Below are 16316 nucleotides of genomic sequence, written 5' to 3'. Positions count from 1 at the left end.
AGGTCGGCCACCGTGGGATCCTGGCGACGGTGATAGGAGGAGGTTTCTTGCATGATTTGATGGGTAAATTGTTTAGGAGCGAGTGGATATCATGTTCGCTGGTGGCGCCGCACGGCGTCCTGCGTGTATCTGGACCATCTGTTAGGCGTCGTCTCTATTGATGGAAATACATAACTCCACTAATCTCTCGGTCGTGGTTAACGTGCAACTCTAGGGGACCTAGCTACAATTAAATGATACTACACACACAAATAAATCTTTAAAAGACCTAATTGGGGGGCAATTTTTGCCTCCAGATCGAGCCACGTCGGCAGCACTTCTCAGCCGTTGATCGCGCGACGAACGACTCAGATTGGGCTGGCCGGCAAATTTGCAAAGCCCCTCGGATTTTATAGAAATCGTGCCCGCCGTCCCTTCCTTCTCTGCGAACTTGCAAAAAAAACCTCAGATTTCAGTAAAATATAACCCCCCGTCCATCCCACCTCTCAAGCAATCTTTTAAAATAACCGTCAGATTTTAATGAAATCCAAGCCACCACAATGCAGCTCATTACAATACAAGGGTTACTTATACTCTTTCCACCTATAATTCGAGGACCAAAACACGTTCAAATCAAAAGCCATCCTACACAAGAGTTCTTCAGATTTTAAAAATATACGATATTTCTATAGATCAAAATTTTAAATTCGCGACACTCCTATACAGATCTAAGATAAAATAATAGAAAAAAATCAGATTACTTTAAAAAACTGACAATTGCACTACCTTCATTCCTTAATAAAAATGTACAATCAATTATTATAATTTGTTTGCCTTAGTTATTTCCAAAAATAAAATGTACAACAGTTACCAATACCCATTGAATCATAAGTAATATACCATACACGATATATTCACCATTGCTCCAAATACCACCTCCTTATTCAATACAACATATTCCCTCTCTACAGTTACAACCTAAATTCTATTTACAATACAATTTACAAAAATCACAAACCTATAACTAAGATCTCCACATCTTACAAAGTCTTCCTACCTCTTGTACTCTCCAATAGTTACAAACTAAGTTCTATTTATAAAATTCACAAACTGCAACCTCGATTCATTAATCCCCCTCTCCATGTCCATTGTATACCGTTTCCACCTCCAAACATAGCTTGCACTAATACTATCACAAGAAATCCACTGGATCAGCTCAAGCTGGCGCACCAACGGTGCGCCCTAGTTTCTAGTGATACACGATCCATAAGTACTCTTTTTGTTCAAAATTACAATTCATTTTTTAATATATAATCTATAACATATACTAACGGGCCAAGATTTTGAGCCCTCTCATGAGCTGTGGCCCCACATGGGACCCATGTACTATTCATGCAGGATCCACGTACTCTTAACGTGGGGCCCACGTACTATTTAGGTGGGACCCATACCTTGACCTCACGTGGGACCCACATAATGTTCATGCGGGACCCATGTGGGACCCACGTACTCTTTCGGTGGGACCCATGTACTATTCTGGTGGAATCCATGTGGGACCCACGTACTCTTTAGGTGGGACCCATACTATCAGGTGGGACCACATACTATTCACTGTTCATGGGGTCCCACGTACTTTTCAGAAAAGATCCACATGGGACCAGGGCTCTATTGAATGAGTCTCTTTATCTTTTTCAAAAAATTATGTTTCTTCTATTATTTGAAAACATAAAATATATTTAATTATTTATATATATATATATATATAAATAATAACTAGACTTTGTAAATTACTTTCACATATGGTAACCCTACTGCTTTCTGGACTTTGCTTCACTTCATCAACTCGCAAAATATAATCAAATTATTCATTCATTGCTAATCTTATCTCTTTTTTTTCCTTACCAAAAGCAATATTCAATGTACACTAATCCATCAATTATACCTACTAACACAAAAAAATAGTGAATCCCTAACAAAAGTAATGTGTACCTCTATACTACAATACATGTAATTGCCACGCTCTCAAACTCTGAACTACTATTCCGATTTAATGTAAGTTTTATATTTGCTTCAATGCGTCGATACGATGTTGCTTTGAACATAACAGAGATAACATTTTTTTCATTATTACTTTATGCCAATCTTTTAGGTATAGGCGCGCATAGCGCGCCAACCTGTCTAGTTTTTGCTATGTATCTAGACATTGTGCATGTCTAGATGCGTAGTAAAATATATACATCCAGAAAAGTTAAAAAGAATTGTAATTTGGGATGGGCGGATGTAGAAAAAAAAGATAGATACTTCCTCCAATAAAATCAATCAGAGGATTGACATTGCTTTTAACATTGGCAACTTGCTAGCTGCTGTTATTATTAGCTGGCTAGGTAGCTGGCATCAGATTGTACGTATATCACCATGTGGAGGAAGGACGAGATCAGATCGACTGCATGTACTTGCTTCCTCCTTATTAATATATTTATAAGCCGGTTTAGCCGGATCTTTCAAAACAAAATAAAAAAGATCGACTGCATGCGTGGAGCCGGGAAAGCAAACATATACTGTACATACTAGTGGAAGTGCACGTGACACAAGCACATATTTAAAGAAACATTATATAAAAATAATTGGATTGTATCAAATGACTACTAAAAATTTGAAAAATATTTGTTAAGTTCATAGAAATCGAATCTAATATAATATAATATAATATAAACTAATAAACGAATCACCATGGCAATGTAGAATGGGAATTTCATAAGTGGAGTTTGCATGGTACACATAATCCAAGAAATAGAAAATCACTATATTTCAGCAGATTTACACCAAGTATTTGATACATGTCCTCCGATGGATGAAGTCTCCTAGCTATCATCATGGTTTACCATTAAAGTAACGTTAAAGTTTTTTTGCTACAAATATAGCACTCATAACGACAAGCTCTACTTTAGTTTTATGAATGATAGCCACCACCATTAGCCATTTCTCATCCAACATCTCAAACCTCTTCCTCCTCGTCAAGACCCTATCATAAATATAAAGAGATCAGTAAAACATTTGTTATTCAAGGTTATTGAATCAAGTAGTAGAAGCTGCAAGTCACAAGCTCCTAGGGCAAGCAAAAAGCTGACATACACATGAAGTTATTTTCAATTCAACATTACAGGAGAAATAACATTTATCCATATAAAATGAGTAGTATTTACTAAGAATAAGCACACAGACCTTTTAAATAGGCAATCCTTATGTAAATAACTAATTAATATGAAAGAATATGCACTAATGAAGATACATTTTATATTCCACATGCAAGTAATAAGACTTTAGTAGTCAAATTTACTATTGAGAGACACATACAAAATTATTTAACAATAGAATTCTTATAGTTCAATGTTACAGTGCATGTGAAAGAACTATATTCAGTGTGATAGCACAACTAAAATTAAATAAGGAGAAACATGGTAACGTTTCACTAAAAAACTTATTTTGTTGTGAGAAAAAGATACAAACTACAGAGCACCTGAAAAGCAAGATGAAAATGGCACAACATGAACATGTAACTTGACCAAAACACCAGGAACAAAAGGTATTAAGAAAAGGACTCACCGGGGCAACGCTTAAAACATAATCAACATCCACACGGCTGCCTTCTCCCAGCCAGTTAGATCCTCTCTGAATTGTATGAGAAAATGAAAACTAATTTCACATTTTACTTCCATGAGACCAAGCATAGTACCAAATGCATTGCAGGAGCCCTTTAGCTTAAAAGAATTTACTGCAAGGATACCAGATGAGGTAAGACAGAGAGTTATTTCACATAGCAATCAAATGGCTTAAACAAATCAGGTAAGCACAAACATAGGCATCAGAAACTTTTTAATATGAAGAAGAATTAGGGCCTCACATGATTGCTTTGTCATCCTCAAATTGAGCTGCAGTAGTAGGATCCAAGGTAGTTTTCGTTGCTGCCAAATGATCAAGAAGATTGAAGAATTAGAGACTCAAACTTGGAGCCGCAGCAATCACAAGATCTAAGAACTACTGACATATAACAAGCAAGCTCATGACGACCTGTTGGCATGCACCATGAAGGTCCGGTCAAGCTTGCGTCGAAATTAGAGTGAACCATAGAACTGCAAAAAAAAAGTCTGCTTGAATAGGAAAATAAAATAGGTTTGGTAGAAAAGGCAACAAAGTACTTATCGAGCATATTGATTGCAAGTAATATTCAGATTGTATTATAATTTATTTTCAATGCAAAGTGGCAAACATCACTTCAAGTTATAAAAGTACAGAGAATCATATACCTTTGCTCTTATTCAATATAGTTGTACCTGGCGATATGGTGAACATATGCACAGCAAGCATGTGTTTTTTCTCTACATCCTTCTCATATTCAGTAAGCCAATGATTATAATCATTTCCAGCAAAGGATCTAAAATGGAAATGCAGATGTTACGATTTTAGGAATATGAGGACCATATCTAACATGTAACTCAATACTGCAATCGGACAATGCACGGGCACTTGTATATTCTGCTTGATGTATGCAAAACTACTACATAGGAAGAAAAATTATTCCAAGACTCATGTAACAGGAAAAGCAGACATCCTATCAAATACTTCTCTATCAGGCAAAGCAAATATCCTTAAATTAGGTTTCACTTTTCAGTTATAGCAAAATAATTTAGAGCAGCAATTGTACATATATATAGCTGTTGAGCTCATTTTTCAAACAACATCATCAACAACTATTGTAGAATAGTTTGTCTAGTTCATCTATTGAGACAGTATTGCTGGAACTCTTACTGTATTGGTCAGTTCCTTTACCACTCTCTAAAATTCTACACAAGGAAAATGGGAGAACAAAATAAATAAGCTGTCACAAGGAAAAAGATTCATTGATTTCACTGCAGGTGCTAACTTGTGAAGCATTGTCACAAGAATATGAAGGCTCACTTCACTACTCTGTCTTCCTCTTCCTGTGCTGACATATACATCATATATGTCCACTCTTCTTCATTGTAGTCTTACAAGAGAATAAAAAAGAAACCAAAAAGTTGATATCAGTGTGCATACCATATACTAACTTAAAGCATAATAATATTTGCTTTCCTCTTGTATGTCATGTCAATGAACATCTCTAGCAAAATAAAAAATAAATCAGATGAACTTTGTCTCAAATACACCACCTATCCAAAAATAAAGAGTCCATGTGACACTGATCGCGTTAACAATAGTGAGCTGAAAAATCTATACTACCTGCTTGCGTAACCTTGATCTCCTCGCAGACTCCCTGTTAGACTGTTTTTGCCTCTCCCTCTTCAATTCTCGTTCAACCTGAAGAAATATGAATATTTAATCAAATAAATAGGTCTGAATAAGACTCAATTATAAGCTGTAACTTTGCATAAGCTAACAAAACCACCGAATCAAGAGACAGTCTATAGCAATTGTGCACACGATATAATCAGTTTCAGGACGTGTCCAATCATACCAGCTGAGTAACACTATCACGCCGGGCCAGTGCCAACCCACGACTCGCTTCCTCCTGCACTGCAGGAGAAGCGCTCCAAAAGTCCATCCAAATGTTTAAATTCGGGGTGGCATTAGGAAGCGCCACCCGCCCAGGCGCAAACACTGGAAGCTTTGAGGCAGACCTCCCCTTCACTGCTGGATATGGCGACTCAATGGCAGCACAGCGCACAACAACAGCTTGAGACGGCTCGCCTGGCAAATAACAATCATTAACCGCCCGCTCCTTTCCAGCGGAAAATGCTAAAGAATATTTCTCGAGTTATTTTGTGGAGTAGGGAACACCAATCATGTCATTGACTTGGCACACAAGATAATGCTAGCAAATGCTTGAAGGCAAGATTGGTCAAAATCTAGAGAGACGGTTTCGACAATAATACAAGCACCTGGTGTGCATGGGATGAATGAGATGTAAATTGGAAAAATCTGTGGATTTGAACGGAGCAGACCTGGGGATGGCAGAGTGAAAGGCAGCCGTGTAGCGGGGGCGGCGCCCGCATCCTCGCTGGACTGTGCCCCCCCCCCCCCCCCCGCGACGCCAACGAGGAGGGCGGAGGCATGCCAGGGAGGCCGGAGTAGTGATGGTTGGGCAGTTTGGTGCCTGGGAAGAGTGTCGCCAAGGAACCGTCGGGCAAGTCAGGGACAGGAGCGACTGCGGGGGCCGACCTTGAGCATCCCCGATGCGGCGGCAGGGCCGTCAAGGGTGGGGATCGGCTGTCCCGACCTCCAGCTGCCGTGGCGGTTCCATCCCTTCCTCCGCAACAGTTGGATCCGCTGGCCCTGGCTCCGCGAGGTCGTCGCACGTGTCGCCTACATGCCCTCCAACTCCTCGCCCACCTAGGTCGGGCGCACATCTTGGAGGGAAGGAGGAGGTGGCGGCATGTAGGGGCTGCGGATCAGGGGGGCACACATCGAGGGGGAAGGAAGGAGAAGGGGGTGGCCGCCATGCACCCACCGCCCCGCGGCCGACCGCCACAACGTCTCTTTCCTCCGGCGACGCCCAAACCGCCCCCTGCGGCCGTCACCCGCCTCCTCACCAGGCTCGCCCTCACCATCACGTCCATGCGGTTTCTTGTGGTGGATCGAGCGAATAGGAAAGGAGGCCAACGGGAGAAGGAGTGTGCGAGGAGATAAATCGCTGAGAGAGGATTCGAAGAAGGAAAGAAATGGGGGAGAGGGAGGAAGAGATGAGCGTGCGGCGTGATTTGCGGGAGGGATCGGATCCGGTAATGCAATCGCAAGGGTGGGTACGCGGAGCGGGTAAAGGAGAGTGCGGTGACAAAACAATTTTACTTTTGGCGGAATCATTCTCCAGCTCTTCATTTTTTCGGTTTGCCCCGGCGCTGTGAAACTAATTGTCTTACATGTGGGCCTTCAAAAGTTGTTTTGTGAGAGGAATGGGTAGGATAATTTTGGTGAGAATTGTATCCAATTCTTTCATCCTTTATAGTATAGACTATACACCCTGGAGTTGAACCCCTCGCAGCGACTGTGCCTCCACAGAGTGACGCGTGGCGAGAGACGCCCGACGCTGTTCCTGGATTGGGTGTCGTCCCATGCCGCGGGTCCTCGCCAGGGTCGGTCCGCTTAGCCCAACGTCACGGGCCGCCGCGGCTTCTCCCCACGCCCCTTTTCATTTTCGCCTTGGTGGCGACGCTTGGACGAGGAGGCGGAGGCGCCCAATGGACGCACCGGCGCGCCGCCGAGTCGGCCAGAGGCCACGCCGCTCTCCGCCAGGGCCACACCCACCGAATCGAGGCCGATGCAGAGAGGCGGGTGGGGAGGGCCAGCGGCGGCGCCTGTTCCAGGACGCAGAGGCGGAGGCGCCGGTTCCTGGATGCGGCTCTCGAGGACGCCCCGCCCGAGCACGCGCGGTGACTGGTAGCGCTTGGATCCGGCCAGCCGCGCCTGGATTCGGCCGGTGGCGCTTGGTCCAGTGGTGGCACGGGGAGATCACGGGCGGGGTGGCTGGCGTGAGAGAGGAGGAAGAGAGGGAGGCCCGGATCCGCTTCGCGCAGCCGAGGAGCTCCGCCGTGGTAGCCCCGGCTCAGCCGCGAGGAGCTCCGCCGCGAGAGAGGGAGCAGAGCCGGCCGTGCCCGCAGATCCACCGAGCTCGAGGCGGCTGAGCTTGAGGCGGACAAGCTTGAGGCGGGCCTCCACCGGACCGCCGCCGCTCGCGGGCCTTCGTCGTGCCGCCGCCGTGCGTGGGCCTCCGCGCCGCCATGGCCGCTGCCATTGCCATGCTGCAGAGGGAGGTGGGAGCTCGAGGTCGGGAGGGAGAAGGGAGGGAGCTCTAGGCCGGGAGGAAGGAGGGAGGGAGCTGGAGGCTGGCGAGGGAAGAGGGCTGCGCTGACGGCCGGCCGGCCGCCGCCCTCCGCCGCCGGAGAGAGCCGACGCGGCGGAGGAGCAAGGCTCGCTCGAGATGGGGGTGCGGGAGAGAGATTTTTTTCTTTTTTTCTTTTTCCTTTCTGCTTTTACATCAGCGGAGTGCATGGGATAGAGACGGGGCGCGGCGAAGCGCGTTGTTGGCCTAGTAAATATTAGTAAACTACAAGATGTAAGGTAAACAAGCATACATGTACTCCGTAGTAATAGCTAGGCTAGGCTAGTAGCACCCTTAGAACCTGTTTGTTTTCAGGGGCTTCTTTTTAGCCCCTGTCACATTAAAAGTAATCTTATATCAAATAAAATTTGTTAACAAAATTTTTTACAAAGATGAGTGCTAATTCATGAAACGAATCTAATGAACATAATTAATTCATGATTTGTTACAGTGATGGTGCGTTAACCATCCACTAATTATGAATTAATATGCCTTATTAGATTCGTGTCGCAGTTTAGCCCCGATGTTCTACAATTAGCTTTGTAATTAGACTTTATTAATAGTTCTAAATATTAATATTTTCTTTGATATGATATAGTCTAAAATTTAGCCCTTCCATCCAAACAATCTTTTAGCCGCTTGATGGGGAAACGAGAAAAAATAGAATGCATCGTGTGAGTACATACAGGATATGTCGGAGCAAGCAAGCAATTGACCAGGCCCCACCTGTCAGCTCCCACCAAATGAAATCTCCCGGGCGGCCGGCCGGCCTTGAGAACGACAGCGTTTGGTCCCGATCGAGCAGTAGCCTCACGCCACCCTCCTAGCAACTTCCAGCCGGGCCGGGTAGGATGGCAACCTTTGCTGCTCCGGGCAACGGAGGAGGCGGCACGCTGGCTATAGCTACTCCAATTCGTTCTCTGCACGCACGTGTCCCTGGCCTTTCAGTTGGCAACAAGTATAGTAGTCGTTGGTCAAGCTAGAACAGCAGCAGAGAATTCAACTACAGATCGACCAGGCTCCGGTCCTCTGACGGCACACCTTACGTACGTATCGATCTGTTAGCTAGATATAGACATCACGGCCGCCCAGGTCAGCATCTGGTACTACACCTACTCCCAGCAGACTCAGAGAGATCGAGGTGAGACTGTGAGAGGCAGAGGCAGCACCGTGGTTCGTACGCCGTTTGGTGAATGGGTCATCTGTCACTTCATGGATCAGTGCGTGGTGTCTAGCTAATCAAGCTTCATTTACATACAACGAATGCGCATGTTCAAATGAACAAAGTCCATGTGTTGTTATTGGATTCCACCTTTATTGGGCTGCTGCCGGCTTCTTGATGCGCTCCATCAGAGAGCAAAACTAATAATACACTCGGCTGCTGGCTATAAGGATTCTTGCAGCTTATCTCATAGCCCGCTCATATAGTAGTTAGTTTTTCATCGTTAATATATGGTCCACGTGTCTCTCATAAATTTTTTTGGTTTTTATGTTGAAATCTGCTTCTCTCTCATCCTCTCACTTCTCTTCCTCGACATTTAATCTGCTTCCAATCCGCTAGGATGCTCTCACCTACCCGGCCATTCATCTAGGCCTAGCAAGCTAGCTATAGGTCACCATCACGGCCTGTGCGGCCTCTGTCGAGTCTTCAGCGCCCGAGATCGGATTAGGACGGTTAATCTGAAAACCGGAGGATTTGATTCAAACAAGTGACTTTGGGATTCTATCCCTCTTAATCCACTACTCAATATGTAAATCTACATCACTAACCAAAAAGAGTCCTACGGGAGCCTCTTAGCTGTTTGCCCACTCCTGCTGCGCCGCGTGTGACTCACATCATGCAAAAAAAAAAGTACCGCATGGAGGAACAGGGTGTCGCCACGAAACCGATCGACTCCGACCGTTCTCGTTCGCCTTACGCGCAGGACAGGACAGACAGCCGCTGCTTCCTCGCAACGAGTCCAGGGTGACGTCCTTGCCTCTTCATCGAATCGAAGACACGAGGCCATCACTCATTCTCACTTTTCTTCTCTCCTCTTTTTTCTTTCCCCATCCACCCCTGCCCCCCTCTCTCCACGGCGCGCCGCCCCCAAGCCTCCTCTCTCTGTCGGCCTCGCAGCCCCCTCGCCGCTGGTGAGCTTGCTTGAGATCTGCCGCAGCCGGATCCGCCGCCTCCTCCTCCCTCCTCTCCGGCGGCGACCAACGCCACCCCCATGCTCGGCGCACTCCCAAGCTCTCCGGGGCGGATCCGCTCGCCCGCCTGCCCGCCCGCAGAGACAGAGGCCCACGGGGCATCGGCTATGGCGGAGGAAAGGGCCGGCCAGATCCGGTGGCCACTCCCTCCGCGCGCGCGCCGTCGTCCGTCGCCGAGCTGCGGTGCGCCTAGGGCTGAGCGGCCACGACTCCGGCGCACGGCGAGCTTGCAGGGACGGCGACCGGCTTTCATGCTCCTCCTCCGGCGGCGGCGCTCCGGCCTCCCCCACGTCTGCGCTTCCTCCAGGCTCCAAGTCACCGACCACGAGGACATCGCCGCCGCGCAACCTTCTTCTGTCTCCGGCCTCCTCCTTGCGGGGCCACGACGGCGGCGGCCGGATCCACACGGGGCCGGGGGCCGGCGGTGGCCGCGGCCGTGGAGGCCCGCGCGGGTCCAAGTGCCGCCCCCTCCCTCCCTCTCCATGCTGGGGCCTCTGCTCAAGTGTGCCGCTCAGATCCCGCGGCGGGGCGGAGCAGTGGCCACGGCGAGGCGTCCACGGCTACAAGGTTCAGTTATGCGTGTGTTGAATATACCTGTCTTTTGGCATTTCCCCGTAAACTCACCACGGACATTAGTTTACATATGCAGCAATTGCTTCATTCCCATATTTCCCATGTCCTAAATAATTGTTTAGTGGATAATCCATGATGGTGATGGTGAAGTGTGAACTGTGAACTGCTACCGCCAAGAATATTTAGTTTACACTTCACCGAGAATATTTAGTTTACACTTCACCAAGAATATTTATGTTTAAATCCATACACCATCCTGGATTTAAACATAAATATTCTTGGTGAAGTGTGAACTGCTACCGGAAATTATTTCAAAAAAAAAAGGTGTTTGGTGTAGTGTGTTTGGATTTTGTAACCAAAATCTCTGGTGTCAGCAATAATCCAAAAGCCACCTCTGACACGCCAATTGTTAGTGACACCAGCGACTGAAAGCTGATTCCTTTTCATTGTTTGCCATAAAATTTAGCTGCTACGATAACACAATTTAGGTTGTCACATATTGGCTGCTAGATTTGGATGTGCGAATCCATTTGGTTTTCTTCATTCTTATGCAGAAACTTTTTTTTTTATCGCACAACTTCTTTCCAAAATTCAAGGTTAGTTCTCTCTGTATATACATCTATATTTCCATTATGTTACTTTATGTCTACTTTTCTTCCTGCTATGACACTAAATAAATGATATTTGCTTATTATTTGTGTGTGGTCATGTTCACGATGGTAGCTTATTTAAAAATAGATAAAGTTGTTAGTATAAATCTGCAGCTCTTGAATATTTTATTCACCTTCCTGTATTTATTAAGTTGCATACATGTACCTTATGTTTTATCAAATTGCATTTGCTAATTCTACTCTATTTTTTCTATGTCACAAAGAGTGAATGTGATGTGCATACTTGAAGAAAGTGCATGCAGTTTTGTGAGATACCAAATATGACCAGTTTTGGTCTAGATGTAACTGCTTTTGGCGCAATTAGCCTATCAACATGATAACATTCAGGGTTTAAGACCCACCATATCTTGCTTTAGTCACATGAGCTTGCTTGAGATCTGCCGCAGCCGGATCCGCCGCCTCCTCCTCCCTCCTCCTCTCCGGCGGCGACCAACGCCACCCCCATGCTCGGCGCACTCCCAAGCTCTCCGGGGCGGATCCGCTCGCCCGCCTGCCCGCCCGCGGAGACAGAGGACCACGGGGCATCGGCTATGGCGGAGGAAAGGGCCGGCCAGATCCGGTGGCCACTCCCTCCGCGCGCGCCGTCGTCCGTCGCCGAGCTGCGGTGCGCCTAGGGCTGCGGCAGCCGGCGAGCGGCCACGACTCCAGCGCACGGCGAGCTTGCAGGAGCGGCGACCGGCTTTCTTGCTCCTCCTCCGGCGGCGGCGCTCCGGCCTCCTCCGGCCTCCCCCACGTCTGCGCTTCCTCCAGGCTCCAAGTCACCGACCGCGAGGACATCGCCGCCGCGCGACCTTCTTCCGTCTCCGGCCTCCTCCTCGCGGGGCCACGACGGCGGCGGCCGGATCCACACTGGGCCGGCGGCGGCGGCGGCCGTGGAGGCCCGCGTGGGTCCAGGTGCCGCCCCCTCCCTCCCTCCCTCTCCATGCTGGGGCCTCTGCTCGAGTGCGCCGCTCAGATCCCGCAGCGGGGCGGAGCAGTGGCCAAGGCGAGGCGTCCAGGCTACAAGGTTCAGTTATGCGTGTGTTGAATATACCTGTCTTTTGGCATTTCCCCGTAAACTCACCACGGACATTAGTTTACATATGCAACAATTGCTTCATTCCCATATTTCCCATGTCCTAAATAATTGTTTAGTGGATAATCCATGATCAGTGCCCTTATGGATTTAAACATAAATATTCTTGGTGAAGTGTGAACTGCTACCGGAAATTATTTCAAAAAAAAGGTGTTTTGTGTAGTGTGTTTGGATTTTGTAACCAAAATCTCTGGTGTCAGCAATAATCCAAAGAAAAGCCACCTCTGACACGCCAATTGTTAGTGACACCAGTGACTGAAAACTGATTCCTTTTCATTGTTTGCCATAAAATTTAGCTGCTACGATAACACAATTTAGGTTGTCACATATTGGCTGCTAGATTTGGATGTGCGAATCCATTTGGTTTTCTTCATTCTTATGCAGAAACTTTTTTTTTATCGCACAACTTCTTTTCAAAATTCAAGGTTAGTTCTCTCTGTATATACATCTATATTTCCATTATGTTACTTTATGTCTACTTTTCTTCCTGCTATGACACTAAATAAATGATATTTGCTTATTATTTGTGTGTGGTCATGTTCACGATGGTAGCTTATTTAAAAATAGATAAAGTTGTTAGTATAAATCTGTAGCTCTTGAATATCTTATTCACCTTCCTGTATTTATTAAGTTGCATACATGTACCTTATGTTTTATCAAATTGCATTTGCTAATTCTACTCTATTTTTTCTATGTCACAAAGAGTGAATGTGATGCATACCTGAAGAAAGTGCATGCAGTTTTGTGAGATACCAAATATGACCAGTTTTGGTCTAGATGTAACTGCTTTTGGCGCAATTAGCCTATCAACATGATAACATTCAGGGTTTAAGACCCACCATATCTTTCTTTAGTCACATGAGAGGTCTATCAAAATTTCTCTTTTGAAAAATTATATTTTCTTGGAATATCATCTTGAAGATAAATAAGCATTTATTTCCTCTTATTTGTCTCAGCCTAAGCTTTAATGCTTGCAAAGATGTGGTCACATCTTCAATGCCTTTTCACAGGGGAGGAGATATGTTTACTGCTTAGAATGGATTCAATTGAAATGCTCTAAGATAGTGATCATGATACCAGTATCATAACTGTCATATTCAGTAATTATCATTATTTTTATGTACTTGGCAATGTTATCATTATGAGTCTAAGAAACAAAGTGCTTATGGCCTATTGGCAATTGATTCTATTTTCAGTGGCTTCCTCCTGCACTTGTGCCTTAGGCCTTTGAATACGATTGTCAGTGGTAGATATGAACCTACATTATAAGTATTACCAATCATTTTCTCCCATGCATCACTCAAATATCAGATAGTTTTGTATAAGTATTACCAATTATTTTCTCCCATGCACATTCGCTTTGCTTGATCTTAAGTTTTTTATTGGAAGTTGGTGTTGCCCCTGTGTTACTATGTGATTAAAGCAGCCTATCCTTCCAAAATACATAAAACAAAGGGGTAAATTTTGTAGTAGTGGATTGGTGAAACAGGTTTATCTCCATTGTTTAATTTGATGTTGGGGGTTTGGCATTAGCATACTACTGAAAAGTTCATCTAACAATGGTTTGATCCTTCCTTATTTATTTGACTCAATTCCATTAGTTGTGTATATTACAAGTTTACATGTGCATTGTTGCTGATTCATCAAAGGTAATTCATGATTCGATGTATCACTTGGACAAATTTAAATGACTATCATTTTTTAGATTGTGATATATTTCCATAATATTTTTGTGGTTAGTTTAATTGATTATGTTGTTATTACAAAGTGTTACAATTCCTACTTAGGATATCTCACGAAAATCTCACATTTGGTGCAGGCTTTTTTTCTCTATATGTTGTGTTGCTTGCTAATCGAAGGCATAGAGTTTCTACTTCGAGATAGTTTGCTGCATGCACCTTTTTTCGTGCTTCAGATCAAGAATGTTTAGGAAAATGATCATTTGCAGTATTTTTTTCTTGTTAGATATCGCCATCTATTAAGTTTGACGAGGCTCACCTGTTGTATATGAACAAAGAACTATCACATTTATTTTCAATAGTACAAATTAGAGGCCATGTTTAGTCCCAACGCAAAAAAAAATTGCGATGGAATCTTGCTAATTTGAAGAACTAAATGAAGTCTATTTACAAAACATTTTTCACAGATGGGTTGTAAATCGCGAGACGAATCTAATGATGCTAATTAATCCATGATTAATCCATAATTAGTGAATGGTTACTGCAGCATCACTGTTGCAAATCATGAATTAAGTAGGCTCGTTAGATTCGTCTCGCGATTTACAGCCCATCCATACAAAAAGTTTTGTAAATAGACTTCATTTAGTACTCCATGCATGTGTCAAAACATTCGATGTGATGTTTTTTTGTGTTTACGGGATTTACAGGTAAAGATCTAAACAGGGCCAGAGTTGTCTATTCATCATGGCAGTCTACTTCCTGTCAGTCTATTTACTGCCCTGTCACCCACCATCATGCCATGTCCGATACATTCTATGCTATAGCAAATGAGCCCTCAGGCACATTACCTGCAGGCGTGGTGTTAGCGCGCCAATATTTCTAGTTTCCTTAGCATGTGTTTGGTTTGGAGATGGGTTGGGTCCATCCCTATTTTTTTAGGTTGGGTTCAACCTACCTAGTGTTTGGTTAAAGGGTTGGATGGGTTCCAATTTTCTGTTTGGTTTGAAGTCTAGATTTGTGGGTTGAGATAACAGATTGCACACCATTAGTCATCTTTTTGCGGGACCCGCATGTCGGTCCCTCCACTCACTTTCTTCCTCTTCCTTCCCTGTCTTCCACTGGAGCTCTACCGTGCCATCCGCTCGGCCACCCCGTGCGCCGCGCCGCTGGCCCTCCCCTGTCTTCGCCCCGCCCCGCTCCTCTGCCTCGCCCCGCCCCGCCCGAGCGCGCCGCCGATCTGCCCCAGAGCCGGCGAGCTTGCCCGCTCCTCCGGCCGCCTCCGCGTCGACAAGCTCGGTCGCGCCTGAGCTCGTGCAGCCCCTCCGCCCGAGCTGGCCGTGCCTCGCTCGGCCGCAGCAAGCTCCTGCGAGCTCAGCCGCCGCAAGCTCCCGCGTGCTCCTGCGCTGGCATGCTGCTCCGCCCAAACCGACCGCCGCAGGACGAGCACGCCCGCCGCGCCACTCCTCCACCCTTGCCGGCCGCCACGGGCCACGCTCCCCCCAGCGCATCTCGCCCCTTCGCCGAAGCCAGCCGCCACGACCCGAGCTCCCCGCTGTGCCTCGCTCTGCCATAGCTGGCCCCGTCGCGCGCCGCTGCTCCGCTTGGGCGAGCTGCCTCGGGTGTAGGGTCGAGATGGCGGACTAGAGGGGGGGTGAATAGTCCTTTGTAAAATTAATTACGCCGGCTAACCGAAACTTATGCGGAATTGAAACTATTCGCTTAGCCAAGACTTCACCCCTCTAACTATGACTCTAAGGCACCTCCAAAAAGGATCCTACACAAAGCAAATGGAGTGCCAAGCTAGTAAGAGCTCTCCTAACAATTCTAATGCCAAGACACACAAGCTTAAGCACTAGTACTTCACAAACCGGGGGAGCTCCTAAACAAATCTAATGAGCAAAAGCACAAAGCCAAACCTAAGCTCACTAGATGCTCAAGGACAAGGATACACAATCCAAATCCAAGTGCTCAACTTGCTTAGCTACACAATCTAAGCAAGAGCAACTAATTAAGCTACACAAGCTAACTAGTTACACTAGGATCTCTACTTCTAGCTACACAAGCAAGAAGTTGATTAGCAAGCTACACAAGCTAACTAATCACTAGAGAGCAACTACACAAGCACAAGATATAGAAGAATGTAAATACAATGCTTGTGATTTGGAGAACGCAAACCACCGAGAAGAGTAGACAAAGTTGACACGGTGATTTTTATCCCGAGGTTCACTTGGTTGCCACCAAACTAATCCCCGTTGAGACAAGCTCCAAGGTTGCCGCCGATCCTCTTGCTA

General features: G+C 45.9%; 1 protein-coding gene and 1 long non-coding RNA gene across 2 annotated transcripts; one reads left to right on the top strand and one right to left on the bottom strand.

Moving 5' to 3' along the window:
- Positions 1-3379: 3379 nt before the first annotated feature.
- Positions 3380-5560, bottom strand: LOC120679793 (DNA-binding protein EMBP-1-like). The gene is made up of 2 exons (XM_039961448.1): positions 5474-5560; positions 3380-5316 (listed from the first exon to the last, which is right to left on the bottom strand). The coding sequence occupies exons 1-2, from the start codon at positions 5558-5560 to the stop codon at positions 5230-5232; spliced, it is 174 nt and encodes a 57-aa protein (XP_039817382.1). The 3' UTR covers positions 3380-5229.
- A 4283-nt stretch (positions 5561-9843) lies between these two features.
- On the top strand, positions 9844-14416 carry LOC120677650. Its single transcript, XR_005676393.1, has 2 exons — positions 9844-10594; positions 14166-14416. It is a non-coding gene; the product is annotated as an uncharacterized LOC120677650 (long non-coding RNA).
- Positions 14417-16316: the final 1900 nt, after the last annotated feature.

Source organism: Panicum virgatum, chromosome 6N, assembly GCF_016808335.1.
Source record: "Panicum virgatum strain AP13 chromosome 6N, P.virgatum_v5, whole genome shotgun sequence".
NCBI classification, from domain to species: domain Eukaryota; kingdom Viridiplantae; phylum Streptophyta; class Magnoliopsida; order Poales; family Poaceae; genus Panicum; species Panicum virgatum.
This window is presented reverse-complemented; position numbering and strand designations above follow the sequence as displayed.

Excerpts from the sequence above, each read along its gene's own strand:
- LOC120679793 (XM_039961448.1), bottom strand. The coding sequence starts at position 5,560 with ATGGACTTTTGGAGCGCTTCTCCTGCAGTGCAGGAGGAAGCGAGTCGT. Across the intron at positions 5,317-5,473 it reads GTGATAGTGTTACTCAGCTG|GTTGAACGAGAATTGAAGAG; the intron begins GTATGATTGGAC and ends ATATTTCTTCAG.